This window comes from Maniola hyperantus, chromosome 13, assembly GCF_902806685.2.
Source record: "Maniola hyperantus chromosome 13, iAphHyp1.2, whole genome shotgun sequence".
NCBI classification, from domain to species: Eukaryota; Metazoa; Arthropoda; class Insecta; order Lepidoptera; family Nymphalidae; genus Maniola; species Maniola hyperantus.
In genome coordinates, this window is record NC_048548.1 from 10,931,907 (window position 1) to 10,947,889 (window position 15,983).

General features: G+C 37.8%; 1 protein-coding gene across 3 annotated transcripts; it reads right to left on the reverse strand.

Annotated features, from left to right (window-relative positions):
• Positions 1-275: 275 nt before the first annotated feature.
• On the reverse strand, positions 276-15,409 carry Nasp (Nuclear autoantigenic sperm protein). 3 transcript variants are annotated; one of them, XR_011237503.1, is made up of 10 exons: positions 15,226-15,409; positions 14,472-14,644; positions 13,351-13,445; positions 12,890-13,065; positions 12,621-12,711; positions 11,609-11,746; positions 10,151-10,225; positions 9,110-9,354; positions 2,229-4,773; positions 276-2,075 (listed from the first exon to the last, which is right to left on the reverse strand). XR_011237503.1 is itself a non-coding variant. In XM_034974673.2 (9 exons), exons 2-9 carry the CDS (start codon positions 14,642-14,644, stop codon positions 4,576-4,578), a joined length of 1,191 nt encoding a protein of 396 aa, XP_034830564.1. In that variant the 5' UTR covers positions 15,226-15,409; the 3' UTR covers positions 276-4,575. The 3 variants fall into 3 exon arrangements, 2 of the variants coding, with proteins under 2 accessions (XP_034830564.1, XP_069358924.1); XM_034974673.2 differs by having other exon boundaries at positions 276-4,773; XM_069502823.1 differs by lacking the exon at positions 15,226-15,409 and adding an exon at positions 15,032-15,168 and having other exon boundaries at positions 276-4,773.
• Between the last annotated feature and the right edge of the window lie 574 nt (positions 15,410-15,983).

Consider the following 15,983-nt stretch of genomic DNA (forward strand, 5'->3'; position numbering starts at 1 on the left):
TATTACACTGATCGCGACCAATTTACTCTTATCCGTTGAGGAGTTCCATTATCAATCTTCGAAGATGTTCATCAGATCTTCACTAAATTTATATGGGACCACCTTTCAAACAAAAAAAGAATTTTTAAAATCGGTCCAGGCGTCTTCGAGTAATCGGGGTACATACATAAAACATAATAAAAAAAGATTCCGACAAATTGAGAACCTCCTCCTTTTTTGAAGTCGGTTAAAAATACATAATCTACCTAGTAGGTAAGTAAGTAAAAAACATGTAGTAGTTTTCCAAGAGTTGGTGTCTTTATTAAACAAAATACCACTTACTATCTAAATCAATTTCTTACAACTAAGGGCCAGCGCAGACGAGGAACTATTGTCCGCGGAGGACAAATGCATCGTGTGCGTTATGCAATGCAGTTTTTAGTGACCCATTTTTGTCCTCGTCGGACAATAGTCCCTCGTCTACGCAGGCCGTAAGCCTTTAGAAATATTCTTATGATTATTATAGTTAGGTACTTAAGTATATTTTAATGTATATAACGGGTACATACGACGATTAATTTTAGTTTTTATTTGTCGATATTTCAACCCAATTGCACGGGTCGTGGTCACGACGGGACTGCGGTGCTGCGAGAGATGAAGTTCGAGCTGTCAAGGGCAGTAGCGAACTACTCTCTTTCTTGTTCTTTTCGCTGGAACTTCACGAGCTGTCCGGCAAAATACACTCACAACGTCACTATTAACTTTCGATGTCGTACAATGCTGTCCTGGTTTGCATAATTCTACCACTGGATTCCACATACTTGCTAGTGTAAAATCATCCTCACGATTGAAATTCTGGTGTTTGCGAATTTCAATCGCTTCGCGCACTAGTATAGGCATATAGTGGCGGTCTGTGGAGAAAACTCGAGGATTGTGGAGTTCAATCCAATGTTTTGTGCCTGGCTGTAGGATATGCTCCGCGATCGCAGACTTCTGAGGATCGTTGTTTCGCACCGCTTTAATGTGTTCTGATACCCGAGTTGCTATGGGTCTCTTCGTTTGACCAATATAAGAGCTCCCACAACTGCAGTCGATGGCATGGCAGACGATCCTTCGGTGATCGCATCAAATGGGCAATCTTTTGTAAGGGAGTAAACACGGTCTTAATGTTATATTGTTTTTTCAACGATGTAATGTGTACCAGTGTCCGGGTGTGTATAAGATCGACTGCAGCTGTGGGAGCCCTTATATTGGTCAAACGAAGAGACCCATAGCAACTCGGGTATCAGAACACATTAAAGCGGTGCGAAACAACGATCCTCAGAAGTCTGCGATCGCGGAGCATATCCTACAGCCAGGCACAAAACATTGGATTGAACTCCACAATCCTCGAGTTTTCTCCACAGACCGCCACTATATGCCTATACTAGTGCGCGAAGCGATTGAAATTCGCAAACACCAGAATTTCAATCGTGAGGATGATTTTACACTAGCAAGTATGTGGAATCCAGTGGTAGAATTATGCAAACCAGGACAGCATCGTACGACATCGAAAGTTAATAGTGACGTTGTGAGTGTATTTTGCCGGACAGCTCGTGAAGTTCCAGCGAAAAGAACAAGAAAGAGAGTAGTTCGCTACTGCCCTTGACAGCTCGAACTTCATCTCTCGCAGCACCGCAGTCCCGTCGTGACCACGACCCGTGCAATTGGGTTGAAATATCGACAAATAAAATAAAAAAAATCGTGGTATTTACCCGTTATATACATTAAAATATGGCGTTAAACCACGAAATAAGCTTAAAATCATTACTTAAGTATAGTCCTAAATTAAACAACTTTCTATTTAAAGGACGTAGACACGATAAGAGTAGATAGATAACTTCGTAAAATAGTTTGTTCATTATCCAAAGCAAAGTAAAAAAAATCCTTAGTCATTCAGCGGCCAAAAAAATCAAAAAATGAAATACCTACTTAAAGCTGCAACTTGATAATCTATTAACACATACATAGTTAAATTCAAAATAAATTATTCTTATTCTTATTCTTCTTATTCTTATAGTTTAGTAAACATAGGACGCGAGGTCTTAGGCTGAAATCTATAGAGCGCACTTTGACTTTGTCTTTAGACAAGACTGAAGATTGAGTTAAAACGAGACTGATTTATGTGAGAGATATAGCTCCGTCTCGTTTTAACTCTATCTTAAGTCTAAGCAAAGTCAGAGTGCGCTCTATAGATCTCACCCTTAGGCCTATAGAGCGCACTTAGCCTTTGCTCAGACTTAAGATGAAATGAGACAGGGTTATATAGAGTCATAGCTGGCATAAATCTGACTCGTTTTAACTGAAGCTTAAGTCTGAGCAAATAAAGATAATAATATATGTATAGATTTCAGCCTAAGTTTGGAGTTTAAATAATTGTTTATTGCGTATTTAATAATAATTAAAACTCTTATCGTGTTACCACGGTACTTACTATCTATTTACTTCACTTCTACTTTCTCATTATCACTTATTTGTGTTAAGAAAATCTTAAGTTTACAAAAATATAAAACAATGATAAAAACTCAATACTTATCGCTTATTTCAATAAATTGGGGCAAAAAATTATGATCAGAACATGTTGGCACTTGCCGTTGGGGGATTGAATTCCCCCCGGGTTTAAGTTTTAACCCAGTGTATTACTTTATCTACGGTTTTAACAGAGGTTCTTAATTCACCACGTTTTTTTCTCGCGTTGAAAACACACGAGAAAAAAAACGAGAAGTTAAATTTATGTTTAAAAGAATAATGGTTCCGATTCTGAGCACAACTACATTTTAGAGTATTCGCATCCTCTTCTTACTAATGTAATATGAAAAGGATAGTCACAGTTTGACAGTTTAATTTAGAGCTGTCAAACCTCGTGACTTTTAGAGTCATTAAATGTAAAATTCATGTTCCGTCCTTTTTTAGCAATATTGTAAAGAAAAAGATGCAGATACTCTAAATTTAGTTTAGAGAAAAACAACAGAATCGGCGCCATTGTAGTGTACAGCTATGCCACAAAGTTTCGTAAATGCGTTTAGGGCCGATTACTACTCCGCTGTTCTTCTTTTTGATGGATGAAAAATCTCCGTGACAGCGGACTTGATTCTTGTAGTTGAGCCAGTATGAACTTGCGAACTGGGTCATAAATCATTACGATCATAGGATTGTGAGAATGCCGCAAAAGTATTTATCGATAAAGGGATGTCGTTCGGACGCAGGCAGCTGGTAGCTCATTTTGTATTGTATTCTCTCGCTCTTTATAACCTGTTATCGACTATCGACAAATCCTGTAAGTGAGAGCGAGAAGGTCTGATAAAAATTATTTATGAGCTAGTTCACACGTTCGTAACGGCCCAACTATAGCGAGCTTTTTATACGAATGTTTCTAAACTTTATATACAACGTTAGTTTTAGTATACGCAAAACCTGAAAGTAGCTTGTTCAGAATCAGTAACGGAATCGATTGCAATCATTTTTACTACGGGTTATATTTTGACCAAAAAAAATATTTAAAATTCCTGCAAGTTTGAACACCTAGTTCAGGGGTGTCAAACTGATTTTGCTAAAGGGCCATCTTTAAGATTTAGGGCGGTTAGCGGGCCAGGGTCAAAGGAAGTGGCCATCAGCTGAACCGGAACACGTTTTCAAACTTTTTATTGAAATATGGAAATGACTTTTAAAAACTAAAAACTATAAAAATACTTTTTTTATTGTGAATTAAATGCTATTTCACGGGTTTTCGCTACAAGTCATGAAATATTAATTTATTAGCAAAAATATTAAGTAACTCTTTTGGTTTTTATGTCCACCATTGTGATGGCATTCGATTACAGTTGAGAAATATCAACGGCATCGATATTCATAAATTGGATCTATAGTTACTACTTACTATCGAACTTTTCACAAAATAGTTTTATTTCACCAGCGAATGGCGTAGGGCTCGCAAGTCTCGCAAAACGTGCGCTATTTTCAGCATGCGTGGTTACATGGCGGGCCGTATTGAAATGGTCTGAGCGCTGGACCCGGCCCGCGGGCCGTATCTTTGACATGCCTAGTTGAATAACCGCATGTACCAGTTGATTCGAGCCGCGCGAGCGGGAGTGCACACGATCGACGCCAGCCATCCCGTTTGCTCACAGCCGCATGCTTGGGGTGACCATGTTTTTGCCGGATAACGACTCAACACAACAAGCTTATAACTTCGTAAGTTTTCATTAAATATTTTTGAAACTTTGTATATTTAGTCTTTAAATGTAAAAATATTCGACATGTTTCGGTTTTAGTGTATACACTAAAACTAACGTTGTATGTGTTTTAAAGTTGAATGAATGATCTATTATAAATAACTTAATGTTTCTAAATGTTTGACGTAACAGCAGATATGTATATAAGTCCCGCAAATTGTTAATGCGCGTGGTCGCCATTTTGTGACGTCCGCACTAGACTGAAGTTTCGAGCTGTTGGTATATTTTTATTTCGGCTGACGTCAAAATGACACAATTTCGACGTTAGTGAGACTTGGTTCCAGCGCAACATCAATTTGCGGGACTTATTCCTCATGTTATATATTCACGTGTTGGCACGTTTGGGCGCCGGTGCCTCCTCGCCGCTGGTCTTCCTCTTGCGCTTGATGAGATGGGAGATGTCTGCGGCGGCAGGCTTGGGTGCCGCCGCCGCACTGGAACTGGCTCCGCTGGCGCCGTTGGCTGATGACACCGTTGACTCGCCGTTGGACGGAAATAGAGCTTCGCGTACGCGTTTTATCGTCTGGAAATAAGTAGTTTGACGCCTTTAGTTTTTTAGGGTTTCGTACCTCAAAGGGGAAAAAGGAACCCTTACTTTGTTGTCTCTGTCCAGTCTGTCAAGACTCGTCAAGGGAATCAAAACATATAGGGTACTTTTCATTGAATTAGAATTATGAAATTTTGCAGGTTAATGTCTTATAGCTCAAGTAAAGGGAAAAATCCGAAAACCCTGAATTTGTGGTCATATTACAAAAAAATCAAATTAATTCAGTGTTATTTCTTGTACAATGGCACGGAACCCTTCGTGTGCGAGTCCAACTCGCCCTTGACCGGTTTTTTAGGGGCTTGCGCTGACTGACTTTTCGTACATATCACACCAAATAGCAGGTTATGATGCAGCCTAAGGTGGAGCGAAGCGTGCTTGCCTAGGTGCCTTTTCAGTTTGCACTCTTCTTTTGAAGGTACCAATATTATTGCCAGCCGAGAAAATGGAAGTCGGAAAGGTATTTCATATTCTAGCCGTGCATAGCACAGATATGTCCAGATATGCAACTAGCGTGGCCCCCTCAGTCCCTCTCGCTCAAGCAGAGGTACTTACTTGTGAAATGTTATTCCGTCTACTCTACGTTCGCTTCGGCTATTGTAGCCTAGTATTTACTGCAACCGACAATTGCACACTAACTTCGAAACAAAAAACAACAAAACGAATCAATTATTTATTTACAATACTTGAGTCAACATAACCTCACTTCAGGTTGTTTGCCAAAATCTCACGTACAAATACATTTTGGCAATCAAAAAAAAAGTGGCCACGGTGATAAGGACAAAACATAATCATTTTGTCACGTTCTAATAAGAGCTTAAATGCATTTAGCTATCTCGCTCTAACAGTATAAGTGTCATAATAGGGCTACTTCTAATAATCCTTGTTCTGAGGTGCATGTAACGAGATACAATGACATATTCACACGCGTAGGCAAAACTTAGCGCCTTTAGGTATTCCACCAGGCGATTTCCCAAAGCATTCGGTGATATAAGGAAATTGTGTAAAGCCGTTCGCAGGTTTTTAGGGTTCCGTACCGCCAGAGATAAAAAGGAATATAGAGCGTACAGTACGCAGCAGAAAATAATATACATCGGCCTTTAGAATGACATTTCGGATTTGTATTGTTGTCTTTGTTATTCCTTTCTCATGACGTTTTGTCAGTCTCAACGACAGAGACAATGCTTTACAAATCCGCTATCTCCTTCTAAAAGTCGATGTAAATTATTTTCTGCCGCGTACTGTACTCTGACTTTGCTAAGACTTAAGACAGAGTTAAAACGAGACATTTATAATTTCTACAACTTCTCGTCTCCTTTCAACTCTGAGCAAAGTCAAAGTGTCTCTAAGGGCCTGCGCACACTGGAGGACGGGACGGCAGGATTTTACCTTATTTCGATTGGATAAATATTAAATTCAATTTATAAATTCCTCTGCCATCCCGTCCTTCAGTGTGTGAGGCCCTAAATCTCGCTTTCAGCACTCTGCAGTCTGCAGGTGTGCGTTGAGCCTCAGATAAAATAAAATCAAGGGAACGTTACATCAATGGCCATTATAAAGAAAAACAACAATTTCCACCACATGGCCATTAATGTATGAAAGGGCATGTGAAAATAACACACAGATTTTAATTTTATTCAATTTTATTTTGAAAAAATGTAAAGCAATACAAAAATGGCCGTGTGGTAAAAATGGTTCTTATAACTAAAGGTCTCCACCCACTGTGACATCGGAAGAATATTAAAAATGGTACGATGTCAAAATCATAGAAAAGGACACACTTTTACTATTACTTTCCTCATAGCAAATATTGAAAAACAAAACCATCTATAATTTAACTATGATTTATGTTACTGAAATACTTAATTTTATTAATTGATACTGGTAGAAAAAAAATTCTCATGTACAGTGCCCGGCAAACAACTTGAACATTAACGTGATTGGAGGGTGGACGCGATTGGTTGATCAGTCGGCACGGGTACACACGATTGGTTGATAAGTCGACCCTTGCTTCCTAGATTCGCCAGTTTTCCCCCACTAGCCGCTTAAGGTTCAAGTTGTATATTGGACACTATAATATAATAGTAAATTTGGCTTTTAAAACCTTAACCCCAAAATATATACCGGGCTATTCTGTATCAGTTTTTCTGAGAGCAATCCAGTGATATCTCTTGACAAAACTCAACATTTTTCATGCATCGTTAATCATTGATTTTTGTATGGACTAACAAGTACCAATATTTTGTCTTCATAGACTATTATTTCTCACTTTCTCAGCAACAATAGTACAGTCAAGTGGGCGATAACCTTTAAGGGCATACAACTTACGAACTATGAGTATCATATTATTATTTAAATGCAACTTGAGATTCTATAAGGCACTTAATTCTAACAAATTTTAATACTGATTTTGACAGTCAAATTTCAATTTTATCACATAATCATTAGAGTTCAATTTGGCAACTTTAGAATTTAGGAACTAACGTTAAACACTAACGGCAGGTTTAGATTAAGACAGTGGTTACTGTAACTATCGCCAGGTACAAGCGTTATTAATCGAGTCGCTTACACGAAAAATGTTTAAATGAGGCTATATTAAACAGGGTTGGCATTGCTTCAAACAAACAGGTATTTTAAACATATTTTAACTAAAAACACCAGTTTTAATCATGTTTTTAATCCTGTTTTAAACAATAATGTTTTTAACTGTTCTTTCCAACATTGGGCTATAACTATGCTGCTAAAAAGCGGCTAACTGCAAAAAGTAGTTTAGTTATCACCAAAAACATGGGAATTTTCATAAACTGTTATGAATGCTACGTAGCAGGACCAAGGCTTTTAGTAAATTTTAATTCGAACCTACTACGTAGTAAACTTTTTTGAAAACATCAGTGTTTCTAATTTTCCATGATTTCGGCGACGCGACGATTCAAAAACTAGGTTTTGTAGTAGCATTTTAGAAAAAGGGCGGCAGCACACCAATGCTGACGCAAGTCACTGTCTCAGTCTAAACCCGCCTTTATTTCTAATTGGAATGGCTCGATTTTGCGTTTTAATTAATGTTTCACTACGGAATGTAAAGAACATACTTTTTAATAAAGTTTGGGGCTAAATTGGTTACAATTTATTGTCCTACGTCTCTACACGACATGCTATGATTTCTAAACTGGTATATTAAATTGGTATATTGTATGGTTTGTTGGTATGTTGTATTGGTATATTATATGTAATATTCAATGATTCCAAGTAATATTTAGCACATAAGTCTGTTTAATATACCAAAGTAAATAATTAACATGCTAGAATATTTTCTAAGAGGCTATAATCGACCTTTTTCGTTTGGTAACAGACAACAAACAGAACAGCTTTTTTGAGGTTGTCAACTTTTATCGAGTTGATTAATCTCATCAAAAAGTTTACCATTAAAGTCAAATATTAAATCTATGACAGATTGAAAGTTATATTTTTAGGGTACCGTACCTCAAAAGAAAAAACTGAACCCTTATAGGATCACTTTGTTGTCTGTCTGTCTGTCAAGAAACCTACAGGGTACTTCCCGTTGACCTAGAATCATGAAATTTGGCACGTAGGTAGGTCTTATAGCAGACATTCGGGGAAAAATCTGAAAACCGTAAATTTGTGGTTACATCACACAAAAAAAACTAAACTGAGGTCATGAACTAATAATTAGTATTTTCAATTTTTGAAGTAAGATAACTATGTCAAGTGGGGTATCATATGAAAGGTATTTGATACCTGTGCATTCTCAAACAGATTTTTTTTTTACGCATGATAGTTTTTGAATTATCGTCAAAATGTCGAAAAAATACGATTGTAGTACGGAACCCTCATTGCGCGAGTCTGACTCACACTTGGCCGATTTTTTACTTACTTTATGACCATCACAAATTAATTGACTTAATTAATAGCTTATCCATACTAATATTATAAATGCGAAAGTGTGTCTGTCTGTCTGTCTGTCTGCTAGCTTTTCACGGCTCAACCGTTCAACCGATTTTGACGAAATTTGGTACAGAGATAGGTGCATCCCAGGGAAGGACATAGGCTACTTTTTATCCCGGAAAATTGAAGCGTTCCCACAGGATTTTTAAAATCTTAACTCTACGAGGACGAAGTCGCGGGCATCATCTAGTAATTATTTAATTTTAAAAAATACTTAGCATGTTAACAATTCACTTTCACCCTCCGTAAAAAAGACCTAGACCTCAACATGGACGTTACACTGTTTCCTCTCTTTAAGAATCATACTCCGAAGCATATTCCTCGTCTCCTCAATACAGTCACACGGTCTTACCTCAGCTTTATAGTCCATCATATCCTGGATTTTCTCCTGGATCTCCGGCAATAGCTCCTTCAGCTGTTTGATCTCTCCTTCTACTGTATAGAAGGGGTCAGATGTGCTATACTGCTTGACAGTTGCATCATCTTTCACGCTGGTGGGGTTCTCCAAGGTCTTGATGCGTGTTTCGAGGATGTTGGCTGCGTTTTTGAAGTGAGTTATCGCGTCTTCGAAGTTAGATGCGAGGGAGTTTGCGATACCTGGAAATTAGGAAGTTGATTAGTCAAAAAAAAAACCAGCCAAGTGCGAGTCAGGCTCGCACACTGTGGGTTCCGTACTACAGTCGTATTTTTTCGACATTTTGCACGATAATTCAAAAACTATGATGCATAAAAATAAATAAAAATCTGTTTTAGAATGCACAGGTAAAGCCCTTTCATATGATACCCCATTTGATATAGTTATCTTACTTCAAATATTGAAAATACTAATTATTAGTTCATGACCACAATTTAATTTTTTTTGTGTGATCTAACCCTAAATTCACGGTTTTCAGATTTTTCCCCAAATGTCAGCTATAAGATCCAAATTTACCTGCCAAATTTCATGATTCTAGGTCAACGGGAAGTACCCTGTAGGTTTATTGACAGACAGATAGACAACAAAGTGATCCTATAAGGGTTCCGCTTTTCCTTTTGAGGTACGGAACCCTAAAAATATCCTGCCGTATGTTACAAGTAAACAAGGTTATTTTTTAACGAGTTATTATTCTAGCATCTTGGAACCCCAGCGTCTATCAGTTTTTCGAACTATGGCCATAGTCTACCACACTGGCCATGTGCGGATTGGTAGACTTCACACACCTTTGAGAACATTATGGAGAACTCTCAGGCATGCAGGTTTCCTCACGATGTTTTTCTTCACCGGTAAAGCAATTAATTAATTAATAAAAACGCACATAACTCCGAAAAGTTAGACGTGCATGCCCGGGTTCGAACCCCCGACCTCCGATTAGAAAGCGGACGTCCTAACCACTAGGCTATAACAGTTTCTTACCTATATGATAATGAGTCTCAGCAATGCGTCGGTCATCACTTCCGTACAGCTCTTTTTGTAAATCCAAGCAGGTCACTGCAAATAAAAGATTGAAAACAGGTGTTCATGACAAAGTCAATAATAGTCTTTTTTTTAATAGATATAGCGAGCAAACGAGCAGGCGGGTCACCTGATTTTAAGTGATTACCGCCGCCCATGAACATTTGCAGCACCAGAGGAGCCGCCGATGCGTTGCCGGCCTTTTAAGAATTTGTTGGTCCGCCCCTTGAATAACCCCATGTTATAATCTAGTGGGAACACCGCCGATGGGAGTTGGTTCCACAGTTTGCACGTGCGTGGAAAGAAGGATCTGGCGCAGCGGACGGTCGAAGTGCACCAGACACCCAGATGGTGAGGCTGAAATTCCTTACGGTGGCGCGCGGTGCGGTTGTAGAAAAAAAGAGGGTGGAATGAGGTCAAAAAGCTCTTCAGAGCATTCCCCATTATACAGGCGATAGAACAAGCATACAGACACAACGTCTCTGCGGTGCTCCAGGCTTTCCAATGAGCCGGTTAGTTTGGCATACAGTATTTTACATCAAGTGAGAAAAAATCTAAAAACGTATAAACAAGATAGTATTAGCAACTAGCTGACTCGGCGAACATCGTACCGCCTTACAGTCGATACTTAAATGTTTTTTAATACTTTAAATTTTTCTCTCCGTTCATACTTCAAGGAATATTATAAAAAAAGAATTAGCGAAATCGGTTCAGCTGTTCTCGAGATTTGCGATCTGCAACACATTTAGCGATTCATTTTTATATATAGAGATAAGCAATCGAAAAATGTTAATTTCTTTTTATAAAATTACTAGAGGATGCCCGCGACTGCGTCCGTGTGGATTTAGTTTTTAAAAATCCCGTGGGAACTCTGTATTTGTCCTGGATAAAAAGTAGCCTTTGTCCTTCCCCGGGATGCAAGCTATCTCGCTACCAAATTTCGTCAAAATCGGTTGAACGGTTGAGCCATGAAAAGCTAGCAGATAGACAGACAGACACACTTTCGCATTTATAATATTAGTATGGATATAATCTAAATATATATAAAAAAAAAAGGTGACTGACTGACTGATCTATCAACGCACAGCTCATACTACTGGACAGATCGGGCTGAAATTTGGCATGCAGATAGCTATTATGACATAGGCATCCGCTAAGAAAGGATTTTTGAAAATTTAACGCCTAAGGGGGTGAAATAGGGGTTTGAAATTTGTGTAGTCCACGCGGACAAAGTCGCGAGCATAAGCTAGTGAATTTTATAATTCATTTAAAAGATTTCACTTTCATCTGTTCTACAAATATCCAAAACGCACGATACTGTAGCCAAGCGCGAGGTGCACGTCGGCGAGCAACGCGCGCGCCGCCTTGCCGCCCGACTCGGCGCGCTTTTGAAGGAAGATCACCCATATCAATACGCACCCATGTCAATGACAGCCTTGTCATAGGTCTCGCTCTCCAGAGCCACTTCGCCGAGCGCGAGGTGCACGTCGGCGAGCAACGCGCGCGCCGCCTCGCCGCCCGACTCAGCGCGCTTCTGAAGGATGCTGCGCGACAAATCTAAATAGAAATAGAAAGTTTTTTTTTTCAAATAAATTTTTTCAAAAGTGGATCACTAAGTGAATCTACCGTTGGTTCAAAATGCCCTTCCTACTGAGAAGAACCAGTAGGAAACTCTCCAGTTACTCTTTTACAAAACTTCAATTTACAGAATTATGTCATGTACATAAGTAACTGAAATCCTGCACATTGCTGGAACAAATTAAATCCACGTTCTTTTAACAACATTTTACTTTCAATATTAATTAATAACTATTTTCCCATTGTATTTTTGTTAATTAATAATTTTAGTACTATTATGAAATAATTACATTGCATACTTCCAAAAATCTAGCTAGGATAGCCAGTTCTTGATCTTGCAACATTTTTTTAATGGAGATGATGATTATGTCAAAATTAAGTATTTCTCAGTAATTCCAAAATACGAAAAATCCATATTCACTGCTAGTTTTAAGTTTGCTGACCATTTCAAATTATCGATTTAACTAAAAATGTACGTCCAATTACGTCAAATGTTTATGACGTCACATCTACGTATTTCATACAAGCTCCTTTACTAAGCGAGCATTTTGAAGTTTGATAAAAAGTCGCTGCATTGACTAGTAGGCAACATCCCTATCCAATCTATCATCATCATCATCAACCAATAGACATCCACTGCTGAACATAGGTCTCTTGTAGGGACTTCCACACGCAACGGTCTTGCGCAGCCTGGATCCAGCGGCTCCCTGTGACTCGTCTGATGTTGTTCGTCCACCTAGTGGGGGGTCTTCCAACGCTGCGTCTTCCGGTGCGAAGTCGCATTTCCAGCACCTTGGGACCCCAATCTATGCTCATAAAATATTATATCACTCGTGGAGAATGTGGAACATACCAAGCATCTCCCAGGCTAGTTGTAAATTGTCAACATCATCGTCATTGTCCAAGTTCACCATAGATTCATCACCTTCCCCGTTTGATGTTCCCTGATTACAAAAAAGAGCTGACCTTAAAATAGTGTTTTCTACCAATGGGTAAGTTAATGTTTGAGATGTTTTTAGTTTAGTTAATATGTTTGAAAAAATAAGATTTCTTTATTATATTATTAATTGTTTCTTTATTCTCATGCGATCTTCATAAAACCTGTCAAAAAACATTACTTACAGGTTTATCATCAACCATTGACTCGTCAGGTTCAGCAGTGCTGCTCGCTGGTTCCTCGTCTTTGGTGGTAGACTCTGCTTCATTTGCTTCATTCTTCTCCACTTCTCCATTTTCTTTTGCCACTGCTTCTTTGTTTCCCTCTGCTGCATTTACACCATTCTCCTCTGCATTCTCTTCTACAATTCAGATTTATTTTTGATGTTTAGACTGTCTTTATTTTAACAAAATCTTTGACACAGAGAAAGCTTGCATCTCAGAGATGGACTACTAGAGACTAGGCTTTTTATCCCAAAAAATCTTGAATTTTTTTTAAAACAAAACATAAATGCTATGGGCATTGTATAATAATGTTATTTCATTATATTGATTTGCCAACAGATAATACACAAACAGAAAATACAATGAACAAAGACAAAATTTATGACTTATACATAAGGTTTTTGTCTTCAATCATAGTTTACCTTCATTGTCATCTTCGTCATTATTACCACCTGGCATGCCATCTCCAAGTACACCATTTTCTTCCCTTGAAAGCCCTAGTAAAGCTTTCCCATACCTAGAAAAGAAAATAAAGTAAATATAATAAGTAGGTATACAACTTTTTTAAACGACAACTTACAATCAAGACTTATATAAGTCGTTTAATTTAGATGATTTCTTTGATTCCTACTTATAAACATTTGATTTTTTTTAGACGTAGCACTGCCCCATTTACGTAGGGTCTATTAACCCATTTTTGAGGTCCGTAGCCGAAAGGTACCCTACAGGATCCATTACTAAGCCTGTAACTGTAATAGGTAGAGTTCAAATTTTATAATAGGATGCTGCTACAGTGTTTCCATGTATATGGTAATTACCGTAGATGCACCGTAATTCAGTCCTAATCTACTGTCAAGGTAATATGCCATTACCTTGACCATGTCACCGTGATACAAAAATCACGTTAAAAATTCATAATATACTGCGTAATACGAGTACGAATCTCAGTCACGTTAGCATATTTCGTAATGGCAACATTTCTCTTGGTCTTGGTTTAAGCATCAAATCTCAGCAATCTATTTTGGTCCTTATTCAAGCAATTAGGAAGGAGTGAAATGTAAAATTAATGAGATTTAACAAAATATTAATATGAATAAATCCGTTTATGAAAAAGATAATTGCTATGCTAGGAGAGTCAGATTCAGAATAATATTAATAATCGATTAAAAAGCAAATTCGTGACTTTTTTCTTTTTAAAAATGACACGGTAATTTACACGGTATTCTTTTAGCTAATCCACCGTAATTTAATCTAGAAACACCGTAATTGTAAGCCTTCAACACGGTAATTCTCGATTTACATATGGAAACACTGTGCCGCTATAACAACAAATAATAAAAATTTCAAAATAGCCACCATGAAAATTAAAAAAATTACAAGTGTTATTTCTTGTATGATAGTGTGCTTGTGAGAGTCCACCACTCATTTCACTGATATTTTGAGTGTACCGATAAGTACATGTACGTTTACCATAGAGTCAAGTTTTAACCTTGCAGTACAAAAAACGGCTACATCTGTATTCTGAACAATTATGTTAACCTACCATAAATAAGCCTCAGCACACTCGTCAGCGATATCTCCGTGTGTCTTAGCAAGATGCTCGCAGGCCTTTGCTAAACACTCCACCGCAGCATTGTAGTCTCTCACCGCGAGGTTTCTGCGGCCCTCTGCCAACAGCTCCTCAGGAGATTGCGGGACATCTTCTACTTCAGACATCTGATGGAAATGTGTAATTCTAAGTCGTCTAGTGTATTAGTCTTCTAGTGTAATTTTAAAGTCAAATGAAAGTTATGGATGGATATACATTAGCCCAATGCATTCGGCAAGTCCCGGCCCTTTAAACTATCTGCAAATTGCTGGCCAAGGTGATTTTTGTATGAAAAGTGCAAACCCACAAGTCGGCGAACCGCCCAACGCTAGCCGCATGCGGCAATGTAAACCAAGTGAGGCTGTACACGTTTGTAGAATGCATTCGCCGAATTCGTTGGGTCAGCGTGCACTAGGCCATTTATGTAAAATTCAACTAAAACTACAATGAACTTTACCTACAAGTCAATATTTTTAACGGTAAATTTTGACATAAGCAAATTTATTCGTAATTACCACGTGTGGATAGGTACCGAAAATTCTCCGGCAAAATGTGAATAACACATTTTCATAAACTGATTCACATTAATACGTATTGAATTCTACGATAATTTATCTGAAAATTCTAAAATGCACTTTTAAAATGCAACGTTGCAAATGCACGCTTGACTTGACAGGTGTACAAAGAAAAGAAAGACATTTTTACTTACTATGTCTGATTATTTTCCCGTTGAATTTATCACCAAATCGAAATTGGTAGTTATTAAATGATAAATATGCTTTTTAAATCAGTATTTTCTAATAAAAGCGTTGAATTTTTTAATAAATTATTATTTTTCTCTCAGCAGGAGTTAAGCAACCAAAACCAAACAAAGTACCACAAAGTACATGGTACAAACTGCCAAGTGCCAACTGCCAAGTGAAATCAATTTTTTTCTCTATGGTCAAAATCTAATTTATTTTAGTTTTAATTTAATGTTGTTTTTTTAGATTTAAGTTTATTAACAGTTTATTTAATAAATTTATTATATCTACTTAGTTTAAGTATTGCCAGTTACCAAAAATAAAATTCACGGTTACTTGTACCGTGTGTTTGCACCATGATTAAGGGCAGTGCTGTTAAGAGCTCCGTAAACGGTCAAACATGTTTGTCAAATTTTACGTTTTGTTTGATCAAGGTCATCAAACACAAGCGCACTTCATACTATGTTATTATTTATTTTGTTTTATTTAAACACAGTTCAAACAAGACACACCAAACAATTGAATCTGTCATTTTGCTATAGAAACTGGAACTGGCGCGTTTGCTTGACAAACGCAGCCGTACACCGTCAAGCATGTTTAGCAAACACGCCATCAATCAAATTTCTTCTTCTTCTTTTCTTGTCTATGGCTCTATGTACTGCGGTTTTGTTGTCCGCAATAATTCCGCCAATGTCAATTCAGGAGTCAATCAAATTTGCCAAAC